This window comes from Poecilia mexicana, unplaced genomic scaffold (genome assembly GCF_051168715.1).
Source record: "Poecilia mexicana isolate PSO_F unplaced genomic scaffold, ASM5116871v1 scaffold_9, whole genome shotgun sequence".
Classification (NCBI taxonomy): Eukaryota; Metazoa; Chordata; class Actinopteri; order Cyprinodontiformes; family Poeciliidae; genus Poecilia; species Poecilia mexicana.
The window spans coordinates 2,292,999-2,316,249 of record NW_028263378.1 but is presented as its reverse complement, the minus strand read 5'-3'; the positions used below and the strand labels follow the sequence as shown (position 1 = coordinate 2,316,249).

The 23,251-nt window shown below is 36.9% G+C and overlaps 1 protein-coding gene across 2 annotated transcripts in view; it reads left to right on the top strand.

The window, feature by feature from the left end:
* Nucleotides 1-7,161, top strand: part of cnnm4b (cyclin and CBS domain divalent metal cation transport mediator 4b) — a 38,228-nt gene extending 31,067 nt beyond the window's left edge. The window contains exons 6-7 of one of the 2 annotated variants that reach the window (XM_088008614.1): nucleotides 3,591-3,769; nucleotides 4,313-7,161. In XM_088008614.1, coding sequence (XP_087864740.1) covers nucleotides 3,591-3,769; nucleotides 4,313-4,561 — 428 coding nt within the window. In that variant the 3' untranslated portion in view covers nucleotides 4,562-7,161. Of the gene's footprint in view, nucleotides 1-3,587; nucleotides 3,770-4,312 lie in introns of both variants that reach the window. The other variant, XM_088008613.1, reaches the window with a different exon arrangement.
* Nucleotides 7,162-23,251: the final 16,090 nt, after the last annotated feature.

Here is a 23,251-nt window from a genome sequence, read left to right as displayed (position 1 = left end):
TTTTTATTAATTTGTTTTTTCAGAACACAGAGAAGTCTTTACCTATATTGTAGTTCTTTTTTTATTTATCTTTCAGTTTTACAAACTAAATTTGAAAAAGTAAAATAATAAAAAGCCAAATCAACCAATGCACTGAGACTTCTGAACAAATCTGAATTTGTACCTTTAATAAATTTAATAATAATCAATAACAGCATTATTATTATTAATAATAATGTCAATAATGTTGACAAGCCTTTTTTAAAGTAACCAGTAGTTTTTTATTTTTGTGTTTAAAAATCAAATGAAAATGCAATAATTTTTTTCCTGCTAATTAACATAAATATTTTAAAATCATAAGTGGTCTTTTAAATTTAAACTGCTGTTTAAATTAATCTTGAATTGAACTTTAAATTTTTATTATACTTGTTTTAATAAAAACAATTCAAGATAAGTTGTTTGTATTTTTAAGCATTTTCAAGAAAATTAGAAAATTAAAATAAAATCCCTTGATTTTTGTCACTTTTACTCTCTAAAAGGGAGGCTAATTTAAAACTGCTAACGAGAATATTTGTGATTTTTCTGTCATTACTTTGAGTTATAAATCAGTTTCCTGAGTTTAACCAGAAAGAAAAATCTCCTGCTGGATTACCAGAATCTCCTCCCAATAAGATGAGTTTGCTAATCCAGTCTAATCTAACCACTAACTGTGAAACTAGCTGTGGAAAACCGGGATGAATGTCCCGGTTCATTCCTGATAAACTAACGTGGTTGACGTGTCCAGGTAAAACAGTTTCCTATGACTCACTGAGGCCCCCTGCTGGACGACTCACACCAACCGGTAATCATCATCATAATGCACTGGGTGAACGGATCAGTGTGTGTGTGTGTGCGTGTGTGTGTGCGTGTGTGTGTGTGTGTGTGTGTGTGTGTGTGTGAGGAGAATGGGTTTCAAGCATCATCCACTGACAGATAGAAACTGTGATAAACTGTTTGTTACTCAATATTCCAATTAAATATTGTTAGCGATTCATTTGAGTCATTTTCTTTAGAAACACACTGACTGCCTGAAAGACATTGGTTATGATTTTCCTTATCTTTAATTTATTTCAACTGATATGTTTGGACTCTAATGGTTGTTTGGATGAATAAGTTGTTTAATTTCGTCATCTCAGTTTACAAAGCTACATGCATATTGCCACTCCTGGTAAAGATGTATAAAAAGCCAAAAAATAAGATTATGTTTTATTGCAGCTTCTTAAAAAATCGGGAAACTCTGTGTTTCATTTAGGTGCTTCAAAATGTTTCATTCTAATAAGTAATAATCTTATAATCTACTTAAAATAAATCAAACTATAGAAAATGTTCCAAAGTAATCAGCATTTCTTTGAATTTTTAATGACTTTAAATGCACAGTCATGTTGTCTCCAAAGCTCATAATATGGCTGAAATACTGCAGCTAACAGTAGCACTGTGCATGGCAAACTGGATTTAAACAGGAGTTTTGACTAGAAACAAATACATGTTGTCTGTTCTGAATTAAAAATGTCTGCATTTACAATTTAAGATATTTTCAAGAGGACATTTTTATTTATCTGAACTAAGAAATGGCACATAAATCTCCCTTGTGATGCTGCGGGCTGTCCAAACAGTTGGTGGCTGTTGTCCAACTGCTTATATTGCACGCTCTGTTCAAAGACCTGTTTAAGTTCACTGTACATGTCCAATGGTTTACATATGTGTACATTGTCATCATGAATGAAGCCATAATTTAAGCCAAGCCTTTATAAAAGGGACTTTTATTATCTGTACTTTTGTAAGATCATTTATGTGTTTGTTTTTTTGTTTGTTTTTTTCTGGTTTAATCTTTAATAAAATATGGCGTTGGCTGTTCTGGACAAAATACTCAAAAAATGCCACAAAGATATCTGAACTAGAAAAGTCGTCCAGATTAAAAAATGTTCAAGAAATCTCCATCATTCACCTTACAAGAAATTTTGACTTGTCAAAAACACACTTCTAGAAATTGTCCAGTTAGATTTGAAATAAGACAAGTTGCTTTTAAGTTAGTTTTATCAGTGAGATGTAGGAGCTTGTTTTAAGTAAATCTTTTCTCAGTATTGATAAAAAAGTTCTAGTTCCACTGGCAGATTATTTGACTTATAACATGGTCAAATTTTGTCGTTATAAATAAATTTATCTGCCAGTGGAACTGGAACTGTTTCATTATTAACGTAAAACAGGAGCCTACATCTTGCTGAAAAGTTAGGTTTGTATTATTTCTCGTGTGTTTGCTTTTAAAATATCTTCCACATAATTTGCACCAGTCAAATTTTACATATCTCGTATCTAAATAAAAACCTGATGGATTCTGGCAGGAAGCTACGCTCCTTTTCCAGGAAGTTGGCTCTAAATGCTAACTTAGAAATATGTAAAACTAGCTTAGCGTGTGTAGAGTTAGCTTAGCGTGTATAAAGTAGATCCAGGATCAGCCGGGCGGATTGTGCAAACTGAAACTCTGAAATCCAGCCGGTAAAAGTCCTGTGTTTTTGGGATTTCTTCACACCAGATTTTTTCCGCATACTTTTTTTTTTTAATTTAACAACTAAACTGCATAAAATGAATGTTTTAAGGCTTTTTTTACACGTCTTTACCTGGAGCAGAGTGGGGATTATGTCCCATTTTAAGGATTAAAGATTTATTTAATCATTAATGTGTTATGAAATATTAATCAAATTTCTGCTGCTTGATGCATTTATTTCACATTTTTATTTGGTTTGGAGTTTGGAAACTAAAGCGTTGTGTAACTTATCTTTGTTTCATGGCAGATAAATCCCAACATGATGAATTAAAAACAGATTTAATCTGCTTTACTTTGAAGAAATTGTGACGTGTGGCTGATGTAAGTTCCTGACTTTAGAGTCACTTTAGATGGAAAGTTTTCTGCGCCACTGACTGGTGGCATAAAGTTTGAGTAAACAAACGTTTGCTTCCTCTGCACCCCCTCATCCAGATGTGTTTATGGTTGTTTGATGGTTTCTGTTGCCGTTTCCTGCATTCTTAACACTTTGTTTCCTCATAGTTACTCATCAGTCCTAACCTGCATCGCATCTTTGAACTACACTGCAAAAACTCAGAATCTCACCAAGTAGTTTTGTCCAGTTTCTAATGAATCTTAGTAAACTGTAGAAATAAGACAAAATGAACTCACAAGCAACTTTTCAGAGAAATATGGGAACTTGTTTTGATTAAAAAGTCCTAGCTCTATTGGCGGATTATTTCTCTTCTAACATGGGAAAAATGTCTTGTAATAAGTGAGATAATCTGCCAGTGGAATTAGATCTTTTTCATCAAGGTTAAGGAACTATTGACTCAAAACAAACTCCTGCATCTAGCTGAAGAGTTAATTTTGTGTTATTTCTAGTGGACGTGGATATTTGCACTAGAAGCGAGACTAAAGATGCTTGGTAAGATTTAGTGTTTTTGCAGTGCAGTAGTTATGAACCCAGTCTGAACCGGTTTTAAAGTGTCTGCCGGTCAAATTAAACGTTTCTGTGTTGAAATGTTGATCCGGAGCTGATTTAACAGAGTTTCTGTTGTGTTGTTAGTAGAGTTTCGCTCGCCGTCCCACCTCAGCGGGTTGAACCGGACGGCGTCTCTGAGCGGGGCGGACCGGACCGACTCCCTGGCCGTCAGCGGGAGCAACAGCCAGCTCAACAGCAGCATGGCTTCGCATCACTACACCCCCGACTTCAACGTCCGGGCGCTCACCGACCTGCAGTTCGTCAAGGTGGGTCCAGAACGGCCAACAAATCAGAGGAAGGCTACACGTTCACTGATCTATCAGTAAATATCTACGTTCTCCGACCGAAATCGGGTTCTGGTTCTGCTCTGCATCCCCAGAACCAAACATGGAAAAGCAGCATTCAGCTTCTATGCATCACAAATCTGGAACAAATTTTTATAAAACAGCAAAACAGCTGAAACACTGACTTTCTTTAAATGAGTTAGTTGCTTTTGATCAGTAATAAATGGTCTAAAAAACATTTATTATGGCTTTTCAACCATAAAAAGTCTTAATGCAGGAAACATATTTGATGTGTAATAAAATATGAATTTTTCTGGTTTTCTTAATTGTTGACTGTATAGTAATGTGTTTTTTTATGACTGTTGCTGAAATGTGCTATACTAATAAACCTGATTGATTTGAATCGGTATCAGAAGAGAAAAAGTGGATCGGTGCATTCCTAGTTTTTATTACATTTATTGACAAAGTTAAACTTTGAAGCATTTATGAAAACATTAATGTGTTTTTTCCCTGAATCTCCCTCAGATCACGCGTTCGCAGTACCAGAACGGCCTGATTGCGTCTCGCCTGGACAGCACGCCTCAGTCCCCAGAGAGCTCTCACTACTCCCAGGAGGAGACGTCGCCCTCGGCAGCCATCTTGGACCTGGAAGCAGACTCCGCCCTGACGGAGAACGGCCCGGACGAGAAGACGCTGCTGCTGCTGCTGAACGAGCAGACGGCGGCGGCACCGACGGCGAACCACCATCACAACCAGCTGGACAACAGCGTCTGACCCCGAGCTTCCCCTCCCTTCCAGGGGGGGGCGCTGTCAGCACCAAAAGTCCCAGAGACAAGCCATGCGCGCATATCATGTAAATATGCGGGAATTCAAAATACCAAACAAACACTGATGAGCCAAAACATTACAACCACTTAAAACTCTTGATCTGCATCGTTTTAGTTCTTTCATATTGACAATATAAGAGTTTTATATCAATAATTCAGCAAGAAAGAGAAGTTAGACACACCCAGAAACCTAAGATAATACCTGTTAGATTTTATATTTAATGCTGTAAATCAGCATCAGGATTTATTTGCCCTCAAAATCACAAAAAACTTACTTTTCTTTTGTAGTTTTGAATATAAAGGAGCCTATTATTAGTCAATAATTCCTTAATATTCATGAAAAATACTAGTTGCCCTGGCAGATTGTTTTGACTTATAACAAGACGTTTCCCCCATAAATAAAATAATCTGCCAGTGGAACGAGTATTTCTTTTCTTTAATCAGGATTAAGGAATTATTTACTAAAATTAAGCTCCTAAAATTAAGTTATTTTTGTCTCTTGTCATGTGAACTAAGGTAAAATATCTGGATCTCTTTAGTTATTTTATGCTGAACTAATATCAGTGAAATTGTGTGATTTCATATCTAAAGCTGTAACATCCATCAAATCAGCATCAGAATTTATTAGCACTGCAAAAACAAACTTATACCAAGTAAGTTTTAGTCTATTTTCTAGTGCAAATATCTTAGTACACCTGAAATTAAATACATTAACTTGAAAGTAACTTTTCAGCACAATATAGGAGCTTGGTTTAAGTTCATAATTCCTTAATATTTATTTTTAAAGAGTACTTGTTCCATTGGCAGATTATTTCACTAATAACAAAACATTTTAAGTGAAATATTTTCCCAGTGGAACTTGTAATTTTTTGTCAATATTAAGTATTCATTAACAAAAAGCACGCTCCTATTTGTTGCTGAAAAGTTATTTGTAAGTTAATTTATTGTATTTCAAGAATGCTAAGATATTTCCACTATAAAATACACTAAAAAATACTTGATAATATTTAGTTTTTTCAGTGTGGATGCAGTTGAAGTCTGTAATCTCCTCAAAAAGTCATTTTTCTATGAAGCACCTTGAATAAAATGTAAATTTCCCTGTTTTATTGCGGTTTTAGCCGATCGGTTCGGAATAAATTTGTTTTGTGGATTTCTGCTGTAAAGTTTTGGCTCATCGTGAAGAAAACCCACCAAAAGTGTATTTTGCCACAGCCATGCAAGCAGGCTGAACACCCAGCGGCTGTCTGTGGAGACCAGGAAGTTAACCTTTTTATCCCGTCATGGCCGCCATCATGGCCGCCGTCATGGCTGGCGTCATGGCTGCCGTCATGGCCGCCGTCATGGCCACCGCTGGCACATTCAGCTTCCTCCTCGGTTTCCGCGTTGCTTCCAGTTCAGAGACTCAGGGAGACTCCGCCCTCCTGCCTCCACCAATCCCGTGTCAGAGAGCCGTGAACCAATGGCGTTGCAGCATGTGTAGCAGTCCGATCCACCTCCTCCAATCAGCATCCAGAAGACAGAGAGGATCCGTCGGAGTTCAGACAAAGTAATATATGTTCCATAGAGATTTCTAGTCGCATATTTATTGATGAACTTTTTGTTTTCTCTGCAACGTCGGAGGAGCTGCGATGGGAGGTTCATCCTCGGTTAGTTTTTTTGTTTCCGGTGACTAACCAAGAGCCTTTATATCCTGAAGTTGTGAAGAGATTCACGCTGATTGACAACCAGTCTGTATTCTGATTAAGACAATCAACATAAGTGAAATGAATGTTTTATGAAATGTGTAGGGTACGTTAACCGTGGCTGCTCTTGTCTCTGTGAAATCTTTAATTATTTTGTTTTAAAGCTGAATTCAGGCCAAATCCACAGAAATCAGGTGCCGGTTTTCACAGAGAGGAGGAGGCCTGAGAGCTAAGAGACTTACCGAACCCACTCCTTCTTTTGGAACGAGCCCGGGACTTTTCTTTTGATTTTTGTATACATGTGTGTGTGAGTGAGAAGGTGTGTGCGTGCGTGTGTGTGTGTGAGAGACCAAAAACGGGGATCGCTCGGTGGGATCATAAACCAAAAGAGGGATGCTGCGTCACCTCCTAAGAAAATACTTTAAAGAAATCAGAGACTTTATTTATTTACTTTAATACTTGTATATATTTTTGCCGATGAGGCGCAACAAATGTAATTTTTTTGCAATGATTTGCATTTATTGTTTGGGATTTTTTTGTTTTTAGATCGAGGAATGTGGGATGATTATATGGAACCACGAAGTTGAAACACTCAGCTGCATTGTGTCACTTTCATGTTCGACTGTTCTGTACATTTATTATCATCAGTGCTTTATTTTTTTTTTTTCAATTTGAGCTGCGTACACTCCAGTTATATTTTACTGTAACTTCCAAAGAGATTTTAACAGGAGAATCAATCATAAAACTGATATAATTACATTTCTTGTGATGGATTTTTTTCTGTGATGTCTTGAAGTTTTCCTAAACATTCTTTATGCGGTTCACATTTTCTGCTGATAAAGAAGTTTTTTGCTTTTTTTCCTCATCTTTGTTTCTTTTTGCTCCGCTTTATTTTCCCACTATCAAGTGAAACTTTTCCTCTTGATCATCATGAATGTAAAGTCAACCGAAAATCGACTCTTTCTGCCCCAAAGAGGAACTACAGAACGCTTTTCCTTGCATTTTCAGTTCGCATCTGAAACCAAGGCATTTCTCTGTTTTGTGTTCAGTGGGAAATGTTCTGTGGTTTTAAAACTTCCTGTGTCTAATTTTGTTTACATTTGGATTTTTGTGTCACAAGGGAAGAACAGTAAAAATTCCTTATAGTACTTGGTAACTGAGTAAACGTCAGGCTCTGCTGCAGCAGCAACACATGACGCAATGCTGAGGACCGGCTGGAGTTTACGTGAAGAAATAGTTTGAGTCCCTCTTATGTAACCGGTTTCATTCTGAAATTGATTTCTGTGAAAGTTCAAAGTGATTTTCATCAACATGACCTGGACCTGAGCTGCCTGCTGAAGGGCATTTTTATAACTTTTTGTTTTTAACTGCATTCAGATCAGACAGTTCTGTGAATGTTTACGTCCAAAGCTGAAGAAATATGTAAGAAAGAAAAAAACGCAGATTTTGCATTTTGTGTTTAGAGTAATATATATATATATATATATCACTTTCTACCTAAGACAAAAGAAGCGTTAAAGACTCCAGTTTGAATCTCTGCACATAAACCGAAGAGTTGTTAGTTTATTGAAGATGAAAAAACCAGGTAAAATGAGAGTATTTTGGATACCTACCCGACCGACACCCTGCCTAGGAATTTAAAAGCATTCTGAGCTGAAATACTAAAATATAATTTCAGATCCGGTTTTCACTATCTTTACAGCCCTTTTCACAAACTACAGAAACCCCAGAATTTCCCACTTTATGTACTGTAAAAAAATACAGTGGTGAATGGAAGCAGCTAAAAGTCACACTCTCCTAAACATGATCATTATTGTAGAATCAGAACTAATGTTATACATGTGGTGTTTACTTTAGCTTGAAAACCCAGCAACTCTGTCCCACATAGCGATTAAAGGGGCCATTTTGATCCCTTGTAACAAAAACTAAACCAAGCACTGAAATTAGCTCCTGTTGTGCAGATTCTCCAGTCTGGCTTGTGTTGTTGCCTGTGGGTGTTATCAGTCAAAGTTCTTTTTTAACGACTTTGTGTGTGTGATTCTGCAAATCTCATTTCTCCACATAAACTCTGGTCTGCCTTCAAACCTCGGTCTCAGTTTGTTGAAGTGAACGCTGGTGCAGTTCGAATGCATAAATGAACGGCAATCGGTCCGGATACCGATCCAAAAGCAGGAAGCGGACCACAGAGCAGGGCATTCTGGGTAAATACACCCAAAACAAACACGCAAGTCTAGCGCTACCAGGAGAAATAACTCATGTTTTTTTTACCAAATACAAAAGAAATCCTCCAACGGCTAAAATGTGACGCCACTCCATATTTGTTTACATTTCTTGAAAAAGAAGTTGTGCTCAGTGTCTTCAGTGGTTTGTGTGTCGCTTCCTTCAGTGGTTCGTGGTGCAGCGCCCCCACAGGCCAGGAGGGGAACATGTTGCTCAAAGGGTTTGTGTTTGTCTCAGTGCAGTGAGAAAGAACCACAGCAGCTGAAAATGGAAAAATGTTGCAGTTTTTGGACCTCAGTCGAACAGAGTCTACTGACTATCAGGTGTCAAAATGTTCTGACAAGCATCACCCATCCCCACCTCCACAGCTTGACTTTACTCAAGCTAGCAGTCTTAGCCATGACATGAACCATGTTGTTGTTTTCACTGTGTTTTTGTTGTCACAGATTCAAATCACTTTATTATCCTGGGATAAAAGTTGTTTTTCTATGCAGGTGAAGAGAAATCTGGCTTTTCTGTGTTTATCTCCGTGAAGCTCTTAGATCATTTCGTAGCAAATAACTTTCTCTAACCTCTTTCCTTTGTGGCTGATTAGCCACCACACCCAATTGAATTATTTCCAAATTTCCTTTGCTTATTTTGTCAAGAAAACAAATCATTCTGTGATTTCTCTGGGAGATTTCCATCATCCTTATATGGTGCCTTCCTGTTTTAGCTAGCGTGATTCAAAATGTTTGTTTCAGAAGACGGTTTCTAAAATCAGCTGCAAATGATTTTCCCAAAGATGCTGCTGGCTGTCTTAATATCAATACTATGCTAAGAAAGAAATATGTAATTGTTGCAGTTTCCCAAAACAAACCTGACACAAAAAACTGAATTAAAAACTAAATAACAGAAACAACCAATAAAACAACCTTATATTTACTACCACTTTTACTTTATCTCATTAAACCAGAAGCACACATAATGCTATGAAACATTAGTACAGTCCTTTTGTGTTTGAATGCATAAGGGGGAGAGAAATATATTATTAGCTTATCTTGCTAAATTCAGTTAGCGCCACAACAATTAGTAAATCCAGCTGGTTTTCTAATTTACAACTAGAATGTTCTGTTCTGATGTCTTTTCATTCCCATATCTGAGCTTCAGAAGCAACATTATGTTGGTTTGAGACTCAGACTGCAGCTTTTAAGCTAACTGCTTAACTAACAAGCTGTTAGCTCCATGCTAACAGCTGCTTTGCACAGACTCTGTGTTAAAGATAATTTTAATCACCTAAAACATCTTAGACACACAAACTTTATAGCAATTCAAGAGTTTTCATGTTTGCATGAGAGTTCTCAACTCTTAGCTAAACGCATGTTGAGCTAACCATATAAACTGCCTGCTAATGGTAGCTTAGCTCTCTAGTTGCTGTTTTGTCTTTGTAGCCAGCAGTTCTTTCTCCATCAGACATGTTTTTAGTATATTTTTGCTGCCTGGTTGGCTGTGTGAGATCTAGAACTAGAATAGAGACGTGAATGAACGAGAAGATCAGCAGAAGGGATCATTAGGCTAAGCTAACGTTGCTTAGCATGTCACGGATCACATTTTTTAATCAGCTGCTCTTTCCTCCTGGTGTTTACAGTTAGCTTCTGAAGTTCAAGTGATAATGGTGGCTGATACACGTAAATATTATTACAATATATACACCGTGTTTACTTAAAAAAAATCTTTAAAATAATTGCTTGTACAGTTGATAAATTGCAGCATCTTTGGTCTTCCTTTTATTTCAGATAGAAATGCTGCTTTTCACAGCATTAAAACACGACTCAACTCATAAATTCCTGCTCTAAAACTTTTCTGGCAGCTGTTTTTGCTTGTTAACTTTGCTGTTCAGGAGCTTTGGATTCCTGTGCCTTAAAAAACTTTAGTTTGCTTTCTAGCTCCAGTCTGAGAATAGTTATGTGCATCTTTTGTGTTTTATATTTCTGAGTTTCTTTCTAAACTGAAGGCTTTAATAATTTTGTAACTGAGCTTGTGTTCCTCAAATAATTTTGTAATGTTCTATTCAAGTTGATTTCAGTAATTAAGCTGTATATTTTTGCTATTAAATTTGGTAACCGTGCATTTAGTTTTGAGCTTGTGAAACTTGTTAAAAATCTGTACAATTACATTGTTGAATGTGTTTTATTACTGTTCAGAAGCATGGTTTTAAAATTTGATGAAACTATTTAACTCCATGTCAACATAAAGGGTCATAACTGTCTCCTGTTCAGGGTTGAAGTGGATAAAGCTAACGGCGTTAGCATTAAAGCTGCAGTAGGTAACTTTAATAAAGAATATGTTTTTTACATATTTGTTAAAACTGTCATTTCGTGACAGTTTGTTATTAAAACAGATAATCTATTGATGTCCTCTCTGCATTACCATGCTTTCTGAGGAAATGCACAAAAACAATCAATCAGAGCCTGGAGGAGGGTCTTAGCGCTGTCAATCAACCTCATATAGTCGCTGCTAAATGTTTATGGTTTATCCGCTACAATCGGCGGGCATGCTAACTAGCCTTAGCATTTATGACCGGCTATGCTAAGCTGCAACATAGCAGAGAGCAAGGAAGGGTGATTGACAGCGTTAAGACCCGCCTCCTGGCTCTGATTGGTTGTTTCTAGTTAACAATAGGAGAAGGAAGAGCAACTGAATCTCTTCACAGGTTATCTGTCTCATAACAACAAATATGTAAAAAGATATATTTTCATAAACGTTACATGCTGCAGCTTGTAGAAACAAGCTCCAGTTCCTGTATATATATATATATATATAAAAAATTCCCCTCTCACCCTCCGTGGGTGGTCTCTTTCATCCTCTGAGCTCGGGTCCTCTACCAGAGGCCTGGGAGCTTGAGGGTTCTGCGCAGTATCTTGGCTGTGCCTAGAACTGCACATTTCTGGACTGAGATGTCTGATGTTGTTCCTGGGATCTGTTTGAGCCACTGCTCCAGTTTGGGGGTGACTGCCCCGAGGGCCCCGATGACCACAGGCACCACTGTGGTCTTCACCTTCCAGGCCTTCTCCAGTTCCTCTCTGAGGCCCTGGTATTTCTCCAGTTTCTCATGCTCCTTTTTCCTGATGTTGTGGTCACTTGGTATTGCTACATCCACCACAACGGCTTTCCTCTGTTCTTTATCCACCACCACAATGTCCGGTTGGTTCGCCATTACCATCTTGTCTGTCTGGATCTGGAAGTCCCACAGGATCTTAGCTCGGTCATTCTCCACCACCTTTGGGGGTGTCCCCCATTTTGACCTCGGGGCTTCCAGTCCATATTCTGCACAGATGTTCCTGTACACTATGCCCGCCACTTGGTTATGTCGTTCCATGTACGCTTTCCCTGCCAGCATCTTGCACCCTGCTTTTATGTGCTGGACTGTCTCAGAGGCCTCCTTGCACAACCTACACCTTGGGTCTTGTCTGGTGTGGTAGATCTGAGCTTCTATTGCTCTGGTGTTTAGGGCCTGTTCCTGGGCGGCCAGGATGAGGGCCTCCGTGCTGTCTTTGAGTCTAGCTTTCTCCAGCCATTGGTAGGATTTCCTGATATCAGCCACTTCAGTTATTTGTCGGTGGTACATCCCATGTAGGGGCTTGTCCTCCCATGATGGTTCCTCCAGCACCTCGTCCTCTGTTCCCCATTGCCTGAGACATATATATATATATATATATATATATATATATATATATATATATATATATATATATATATATATATATATATATATATATATATATATATATATATATATATATATATATATATATATATATATATATATATAGCAGTACAAACTGGCTTCATCCAGTCACATTTCAGTTTTCACACTTGTCATAATCTGAGCAAGAAGAGAAAAAACAATCCTCTTCTGTTGTTAAATATAAAACCACTTTAGCAATCAATGTAGTATTTTCAAAAATTTGAGGAATTTACCTAAATGACTTGCTCAGCTGCAGTTGCGACACGCTTACAAAACACTTACTGGCCATCATTTCATCAGCGCGGCTCTGAGGCCGAACCATGACTCTGTGCTTCGGCCGCAGCGCTGGAAGCTGCTGGAAGGTTTTCATGGTGAATTCATCAAACCCAACAGGCTGCTGGGACCTGACCTCCCGCTGTCTCTGCCCGCCACACCTGCTTCACATTCTGGTTTCATGTTAATCTGTGAATGTATTCATAAGTGGGTGTTTTTTAAGAATGTCTGTAATTATGTTGAATTTATTTTTCATATAAATGGAACGGCTGATATTTGAGGAAACTGGTTATGCTTTATACCTTCTGTTGAAAAAGACAGAAAAGTGTGTAAATATTGTTTTATAATTGATGTCTTATTGAGTTTGAGGATGAAGAGCGTTACTATTAAACCTGAGATGTTTTTCCTCTATATGTTTGTGGTTTTCCTTCAGTCAATTAATGAATCAATTAAGAATATCTGTACATTTCAGCAAAAAGAGATCAAAGTGTTTTACATCATAACAACATCAAACAGTCTCCAATTTGAGAAGAAACATCCATTTACATTAAATATGTTATTAAATGTTCCATCTATTATGTTTAAAAGCATCTCTAACCTTGTAGGTTTTTAAAGGAACTCAGTGCTTCGACTGTTTTGCAGTTTTCTGAAGTTTGATCCAGATGCTGCCTCCTCACAATGTTGAAGTATTCATGGTTTAAATCACTTCAACAGCAAAGCAGGAGTAACTTTGAACAATAATGATTTTCTTATCAGGCTCTAAACTGATTTAAATCTAAACTCAGGTCAGTAAAACTCACAACAGATTTTTTTTTTTAAAAATTGTCAAACAAAAAAGAAGCTAAAATGTGTGTGTGTGTGTGTGTGTGTGCGTGTGTGCGTGTGTGTGTGTGTGTGTGTGTGTGTGTGTGTGTGTGTGTGTGTGTGTGTGTTTTTTTACTGTTATGTTGGAGGATTTTTAAAAGAGAGCAGCAGCCTGGTGAAATATGTTCTTCACTTGGAAATTAAGTAAATTTAATTTTTGTTTTATTTTTGCTCCATCTGAGTCCTTTGGATTCTCATTTCAGGATAACCACAGACGGAAACATATTTTATTGTGATGTCCAGTTTTACTTTAATCACACTCAGAAAATCACTACATCTTAACACAAAATGCCAGTTTTCATGATTATATCATTTATTATATAGTTATTTTTTTGGTTTTTATTTTCTGTTTAACAATGTTACTGCTGCCTTGCAGCAGGAAGGTTCTGGTTTCAAATCCCAGCCTGTGGTTTGTCTACATGTTTGGGTTCTTTCCTGCTACTCTTTCATCACTTGTTTTCTTTTACTTTCTGCTTGTGTGCTGGTAAATTGTTGAACACTAAGAGTTCTCGCCAAGACACTATGAAGTACAAAATAAGAATAATATTTCCTGTTTTCTCTTCACACTGATGGTAACTGCAGCAACATGTGATGAAGCAGCCTCCAGACACACCTCGCCTAGAGGAAATGAGATGCAGCTGCTGTAGGAAGTGGGTGAAATACGAACCCAGAAAAACTCCCAGAGGTGAGGCGCAACATGTGTCATCACTGGGAATTTTTTCTGAGAAAGCAACTCCACCAGTTCAACTGCAGACGCAAAACAAAGCAGCAAAGGAAGGTGTGTAAACAGGATGTGATGAAACCGCCTTTCTGATGCCACGACAGAAACCAACCGTTATCATGACTGCTGTTAGTTTGGACATGTGTCGTTACATGTCTGCTGTTGTAACAAACTTCCCTCACAGGAACCGACACCCTCCAAGTGCGGCTCGGATTACAAACCCAGATTTCAGCCAAATCCGGACAGCAATGCAACCTCACTGTCAGTTCTCACCTCTGGGTCGGTCAGCCGTTAGCCTCACCATGGCAGTTGGCTGTTATATTCTTTAAATGTAGCTTTAAAGAAACATAAACTTACACCTGAGCTGGGTGGTCTCTGCGACTTTATCACAGGATTACTGCCTGCATTGCAAAAACATAAAATCTTACCAAATAAAATAAGACAAAACTGACTTTTCAGCAAGAAATCAATATTTCCTTAATATTGTTGAAAAATTACCAGGCAGGTTATTTCTCTCAGTAAACGGTAAAAATGTCTTGTTAGAAGTGTAATAATCTGCCAATGGAATTAGTAATTTTCAATCCATAATGGGGAATTATTGACTGGAAACAAACGGCTGTATTTTACTGAAAAGTCACTTAGTTTTATTTTATTTCAAGTGTACTAAGATATTTGAGAAACTCAACCAAAATACTTGGTAAAATTTAGTATTTCAATCAATCAATCAATCAATCAATCAATCAATCAATCAATCAATCAATCAATCAATCAATCAATCAATCAATCAATCAATCAAGTTTATTTGTAGCACATTTCAGCATCAAGGCAGTTCAAAGTGATTTACACCATAAAAAAATCATATTATAAAACTAGTAAACAAACAAGTTACATTTTGTCAAGAGTCAAGATCAAAGTCATCGTTACATCAAACATGTTGTTTCATGTTTCATGTTTCATGTTTCATTTTTCATGTTTCATTTTTCATGTTTCATGTTTCATTTTTCATGTTTCATTTTTCATGTTTCATGTTTCATTTTTCATGTTTCATGTTTCATTTTTCATGTTTCATTTTTCATTTTTCATGTTTCATTTTTCATGTTTCATGTTTCATGTTTCATGTTTCATTTTTCATGTTTCATGTTTCATGTTTCATTTTTCATGTTTCATGTTTCATGTTTCATGTTTCATGTTTCATTTTTCATGTTTCATGTTTCATTTTTCATGTTTCATGTTTCATGTTTCATTTTTCATTTTTCATTTTTCATTTTTCATGTTTCATGTTTCATGTTTCATTTTTCATGTTTCATTTTTCATGTTTCATGTTTCATTTTTCATGTTTCATTTTTCATGTTTCATGTTTCATTTTTCATGTTTCATTTTTCATGTTTCATGTTTCATTTTTCATGTTTCATTTTTCATGTTTCATGTTTCATTTTTCATGTTTCATGTTTCATTTTTCATGTTTCATTTTTCATTTTTCATGTTTCATTTTTCATGTTTCATGTTTCATGTTTCATGTTTCATTTTTCATGTTTCATGTTTCATGTTTCATTTTTCATGTTTCATGTTTCATGTTTCATGTTTCATGTTTCATTTTTCATGTTTCATGTTTCATGTTTCATTTTTCATGTTTCATGTTTCATGTTTCATTTTTCATTTTTCATTTTTCATTTTTCATGTTTCATGTTTCATTTTTCATGTTTCATGTTTCATGTTTCATTTTTCATTTTTCATGTTTCATGTTTCATGTTTCATGTTTCATTTTTCATGTTTCATGTTTCATGTTTCAAACGCAGCTCCAACCAGGGCGGTTTGGGAACTCAGTGTTTCGGATGATCTGCAGTTTTTGTTCCAGACTTGAGGTGCATATAAGCTGAATGTCATTTCTCCATGTTTGGTTCTGGTTCTGGGTGCAGAGCAGAACCAGAACCAGAGGAGATGAGTGATCCATTTCAGTTAAGTTGTAATCATCGTTCAGGGGACGTTTCATTAAAAGCAGCTCTGCACCAAAATCATTACATTGATTCTAATAATGTTCAGTCAGTGAGTAACCCTATCTCTGGACCTGTGGCATCTTTCTTCTGACGATTATGTAACATCATAAAAATATTAAATGATGCAACGGCCCACAATTGAATTTGCTGTTCCTGTTTCTTCATCCTCATCTGACGTTACAAGCTAGTGTTTGTGAAAATGTTGCCAAATTTTGCACATTTAGCTGCGTCTGTTTCCAGAGTTTTACTCTTTTCCTTCCAGTCTTTTTCCATCTTTTAAACTCCACTGACATTTTAAAATGTCAGGATGCAAAAAAACAAGGACAGCTGCCAGTGGAGGTGTGTGGTGACCTCAAACGCTCTGCTGCTCTGAAGCTCAACCTGTCTTTATGTTCATGTATCATTTACTTCAGCTGCGTTCACTCTGCAGGCCTCCATGCTTTTTTCTGTGGTTGTTCACATTTCCAAACATGTGCGACTTGTATGATCTCCTAATGTGAACAAAGTATCCCACATGTGCAGTAGAGGGCGCTGTAACGTCACATGTAGCGAGCGCGCTCAGTGTTTGTGGACGTAATCACGGATGCTAACGGTGGAGCGTATCTTACGATTTTAAAACCAGCACATTAACAAATCAATCTGGATTACCGTCCGCCATGGTTATTGGTTTTCTTCCTGTTTTCACGTATCAGGACGCAGAATAGTGACGTTCAGGTCGGATGGATGCGACCTGGCCGTACAGACACGTCATGTTTAAAAAGATCAGATATGAATCGGATTTAGAACCACATCCAAGAGAATCGGGTCGCATTTGTAAAAATCTGATCTGCTGCTCAGACTGTCATGAAAAGATCCGATTGGAGGCATAACAAGGTGCAGCTGTGAGGGGAGCAGAAGGCAGGCTGAGGGAGAGCTCTCAAAATGAACCTAAAATATACACAAATATTAAGAAAGGCTGGTCAAACGTAGAAACAGAAACTAAAGCTAATTATGAATAAAGAAGAAAGTAGAAAAGCAAACATAAAAAGTCATATTGACCCATATTGTTCTTGTGGTATAAAATTCAGATTCTTTCATCATCCAACTTTTTTACTCGTAGTTTATCTTTGATGTTTTTGGCCAATTGTTGTTTTTTTCCTTTTTCTTATTTAACTTCTGTTTTTGGTCATTATTACTCATTTAGTGACGCAGAGACACAGCAGTACGCCGCGTTGAAGTAACTACATGAGTAACAGCAGGAGGTCAAAACTCAACCAAAGAATTTCTGACTTATTGTTTATTATAGTATTTATTACCATGGTATATTCCACTGTACACAGACTTATTAGTCAAAGTTGTTTCTTTATTTAGTGTCTGTAGGCGCTGGAGTTTGAAGATGTGTGAAAAGCTGAAAAAAATCCCTCGTTGTTGCTCACACTCTTTGCACTTTGCCATGTGAGAGATTTTACATCTCCAGCAGCTGCTTTGCGTCACCTCTGTGAATTCTTGCTTCCTTATTTGTCCTGAACTTTCAGGAAGATGTGAAAGTGCGAAACTGCTACGTAGAAACAAATTTCCCAGTGCCAACAGGATCTGTTACATTACAGCAGCAATTAAATGTGTGATTCATGCAGGATCAATAGCAGCAGGTGGTTGCACCACGCCTGGGTGGTTAAACCTGCCACAGACACATCATCACGTTATGGTGGCTTGAGACAAATCAAAAATTTCCCCTTCTTTTGTTTGATTTGATGTTGACTGTCCAGATATTCCAGGTTTTCTTCCTTAACGTGACCCAGTCAGACGTCAGACTGAACGTTTGTCTGGTTCATTTTATATAAGATTAAAGTCTTAAACAGTTTATGTTCTACGGCAGGCGTGTTTCATTTTGGGCCATATAAAAAATCTGACTGTTCTTAAAGGGCCGGTTCTGCCAGGATGCATTGATAAAACCCGTTAAACTGTTAACATATTAATAAATATTTGTCCCTCCAGGATTTCCTGATTGTTTTTGTGGTTTTTGTAATCAAAATCATAGATTTTGTGGCGCTAATTTATTAATATTTGTAAGAAATGTCTATTTGAGTAAAACATATGATGTTAAATGTGACTTTTTATTCATCACCATATGAATCACAGAGTAAAACCTGACATCAGGCTGAGGCAGCAGTTATTTAAACCCGACTTATTAGACTAATTTTGAGAAATATTCTCAATAAAATCAGAAAAAAGTGGGGATCTGTTGATTTTGTTTTGCAGTTTTGTTAAAATAAGGAAACAGAGGGGCCACAGAAAAAGCTGCGGCGGGCCAGATTTGGCCCTCGAACCTTGAGTTTGACTCATGACGACAGATATTTTTGAATTTAAAGTTTTTAACTGAAACTGCATAAAATGATTAGATAATTACTCGGTGTGTTTTATTGCTGGTGACACTCATTTCATCTCAGTAATTCAAGTCAAAAAGTGAATGTTAAATATATTGATTTATCACAATATATGATAAATATATTACATATATTTATCATATTTATATATATTTATATTTGTCTATTTAGAGGATAGACAAATCCTCTAAATCCTGTTTAGAGGATTTATGTCTGTTGCCCTTTATTATGGGTCTGTCTGACACAATAACACGTTTTACTGGATGATAAATTGTCCCAGACGTTATTGTGATAGATGATAATATTGTTGTTTTGAGACAATTTACAAGTAATATATTGTCCTAATAATAAAAAACACATTCTCAAAGATCAATAAACTTTAAATTCTAATGAACGTTTAAGCCTGGAACTGGACGACATTTTAAATATTCAAAATAAATGAATGAAAACAAAAACAACAAAGAAAATGAATTTTGAAGTCTGCAAACAAAACTGTCCTTAAAAAATGGCCAGTTGAGACCAAAGCATCAAACTGAAGACTTTATGATCATAATAAATTATTCATGCATTTAACTGATTTGTTGCGACAGGCCTCATGGAAACCCCAGATTCAGAAATTCTGAATCTAACAGAAAAATGTCAGCCTGATAATGATGTCATGTCCTGTTGGTGCCTTCAGTGTTTCGTTTGCAGCATCGGTCGCTGCGGCGCTGCTGGTTCTGCAGCTTGTATCTGTGTTGGGTTTATAAAATGAGCGCAGTGATTCAGGTTGACCCCCGCTGACCCTCAGAGCTCTGTGGACTCAGTCCCCCGCCTGCAGGTTTGTCACTAAAAGCATTTTGACTCTCCATGCGTCACCTGAAACACATTTATCATTTGTTTGATCATTTGTCTGACTCACTTACTGCTACGTTTTACAGGAAACTCCTCTCTCCTCTGATGACGATGTTTATATCCTGAAACTCTGTTTGGATACAACGTCTTTATCAGATATGAAACATGGAGAACTTTTTATGGAACCAACAAAAAGTTACAATAATGTTCACTTGGCAGCTTGAATTCATGGAAAATAAAAAGTATCAAGAAGAAGAAAAGAGGAGTACGGGAAAAAATGAAGGCGAAAAGGAAAAAGGGGAGAATAGAAGAGAAAAAAGAAAATAAAAAGAAAGCAAACAGAAAAAATAAAGAAATTTGAATAACATAGCATGAATATCCAAAATGTAAAAAGTGAATATAGACAAAACATACAATTAAATTAAATGTATTATTTATTTCAAACACACAACCAGAACCACAGAAACAACCACAAAGGTTTAAGCTGTAGGTTATTCTACCAAACCTTCATTTATGGCAAAAATAATCCAGATTTCTCTGCTGTGCTTTATGGATGTTTTTAAATCAGTGAATATCTCCACTGTGAACCGTTTTATAATTTTATTTTCTCAATAACCAGTGTGCTGATCTTAATAATTATTTTTCATCTGTTGCACCTATAAATACTGAATGGATATTTATATGAAAAACAGTGAGTAAGAGCACAGAGAAGTAAAAGCTGATCTATTTACAGCCGTGTGTGAAGTCCTGTTGTCACAGAGCTGAACCCAGAGGTGGAGATCAGCTCCGAAGCCGCACAGCTCAAATATTTCACCAGTGACAGGAAATACTGACGCAACAGTCATAAAGTCATAAAACTGAGATTCTTCTCCTTTGTAAAAGTTTAATAATTTACTCGTGTTAATGTTTGATAATGATGCAGTAGCTTGTATTTTATGGCTATGTAGCATTTAACTGACTATGATTGGCAGGTGTAGTTGTTGTTTTTCCTGCCAGTATTTATGACCCTCACATTAGTTGTTGTTCATTTTTATGAACTCACTTCACGAAAAGGAAAATACATGATTTTGTTTGCAGTTTTCTTCTCTCACATACACATTCTGGAATATAAAAATGCAAATTACTAGCTCAGTTATTGTGTTGTTGTTTATTTAAATGTTTATTTTGTTATCTACATGAGAGCCAAACCCATCAGGGTGACGGTTCGTGCAGCTCTGCAGTGGGAATCCTGCTGGATCGGAGCCAGCGGATGTTCAACCTGTGAAGTGACGCAGTTCCTCTGTCTGCAAAGAAGATGAGGAAATACAGAGGCAGCCGATGTTAAGCAACTAGACAATGAGCTGGGTCAGGAAAACTGCTGGAAATTTTGTTTTTCAAGTGAACAGAACCACAAAGTCACGCAGAGCCACTCAAAGACGTAGGTTAGAAAATGAAACAGGAGAAAATTTGGAATTGCACTTGATGAACTTTTCCTAAGGCAAAAAGTTCGATAGAGGAAAGTTTTCACTTTATTTTCTTTCTTCTTCAGAAGTCATCTGACAACATGGTGTTCAGTCACATTATAAACAAACGTGAAGGGCATATATCATAACTTTTACAAGTTTTTTTACAGTCCCAAGTCTGGAGTTGAGAAACTTTTCAAATAAGAAGAGAGGAAATAAAGGCAGTAAACAGACCTGAGCTCTGCCAAAAACCCATGAAGCTTCACATGAAACACCAACCTGGACCAGCAGAACCAATCTGAAAACTTAGAGCAAAGAAGACAAGACGATTTCAGCAGAAATGTTTAAGAGGAGAAGTTTGGAGACGCAGCAAACCGACACTCTGCCCAGGAATTTAATAATAATAATAATAATAATAATAATAATAATAATAATACATTTAGTTGTTCATTTCCCTCGCTGGTCCAGATTTTTTGTGCAGGTGTGAAAACAGTCAAACCAGCTCTGATGCGGACCGAGACCCACGTTTTGATTTGGTCTCGTTCCAAAATGAATTCTGGTGCTGTTCGCCTGCGATGTGAATACAGACCAGAATCGATCCCATCCAAGTCTTTTTGGACTTCACGAGCTGCCGTTGCTGGGCCGCGTGGTAAAACTAAGCTCTTCGTTGTCGCTGACGCTGCACGTACTGACTGAACTGGAGTTGAACCTGATCTGCTGTTTTCTGCTGCATCTCGTCTCATTCAGCTTGCAACAGGTTTTTCCAACAGCGTTGAAAAATGACAAAAATCCCTTTGTAAACCAATGTTGTATAAAGTGTCATTCATGACGATTTTACAGTTTTAGCAGCAGCACAAATGTGAAAGCAAAGATGCAAAACGCACAACTTCCAAAGTTTGTTTTCTCTGGGTCTGTGCTCCGTCCAATAGGAGCAAAGATCATCACCCTTTATTTATAAATCATAGTCTGCTTCCAAACGGCACAATGTGAAAGCAAACTGCACCAAACAAATAAAATGAAGTCCGTTTGGTTCGGCCCAAACGAGCGAACCAAAGGATTTTCCTGGTGTGAACACATCCTAAAGCCAAACCGCGGCAGATCAAGTTGTAATTCACCACAATGAACAACGAAAAAACTAAGGTTTTCCAGAAACTTCCAAACTGGGATCAGGTTTTCAGTTTGGACAGAAGGGAAAGAACAATGTTACTCTGATGAAATGAGAAAAAATGACTTTAACAAAACTAAATAAATACCAAACTCAGTGACGTTCATTGGTATGTTGACAGATACCCGAGTGTCGGGGTAGAAAACAGGAAGTGACTTGGTGAGATAAAACATCTTTAATGGTTCTCAGTGGAGCAATAATAAACAGTCTGCAACCAAATGACTGCAGCAGAATCTCTGTTGGTGAATCTTCTAAAGAACTCCTCCTCGAAACTGCGGAAGCTCGGTCCGTCAGACTGACAGGAAGGTTCAGAGTACATAAAAACTCAGGAGTGGCTCAGAGATGAATTCCTGGAGTCACTCAGCAGCTCCTGGAAACGGAGAAAAAGACAAAAAAAACTGGCGTGATGAGCTTTCAGGAAAATTTCCCCCAAACGCTTGAAGCTGCAGCTGAATCCTCCAGTAAAAACATGCTGGCCAGACAGAGTTGCTTCATAATCAGTACTTTTATTACATGCATATATGTAATTAAGATCTTAGTCATTTGCAGGTCCATTTCCTGAATATTTTTGATATGGTGGTTAAATAATTAAGGTCTCAAATGGACATTTTATCTACAAAGGAGGGAAAAAGATCTAAACCTACTTGGTACTCGTCAGTTATCCAAGTCTAATCCAAGTCCCTAAGTCTGTCATCCAAGTTCAGGTCAAGTCTCAAACGATTTCATTAAATTAATCATTTTTTCATGAACTCCAGGAGCTCCAGGTCAACTCCAGCTGTTGGTTAGGAATCCAAGGCTGTGCCATAAACATTTAGTAATTATGTTTCAATCTTATAATATTTAGGACAGTTATCTTTTTCATCATTTAACATTTAAAAAAATACTAAAAGGTGATTAATATTATTTTGAAAATAAATCAAATGTAATATTTACCTGACTAGAAATATAAGCAGGACTTTATGAAAAAAATCAGGATTTATCGCTGATATTTTTCATAAAGTTGAATCAAAGAAAGTGTTTTTTTCCTCTGTATTGACTTTGTTCATTCCTGTCTTCATGTTTACAACTTCATTTTGTATCACAACACTTGGAGGGTTTTCTTCTCACTGAGCTGGATTTCTGTAAGAGTATTTGGGAAACATTTTACCTTCGTTCTCACGTTTTAGTAAGTAAACAAATGCTAAACTTCTGAATGAACAGAACAGTTAGTGCTTTTATTTTGATATGTTCAGCTGAAAGTCTCTTTAAAATCTGTGTAATATACATATTCATGTCTCTGGTAGTACATTTAGCATCCCGTCACACACTCCACTAATTGAATTTATGTTTGAAAAGTCAAATAGCACAAATAT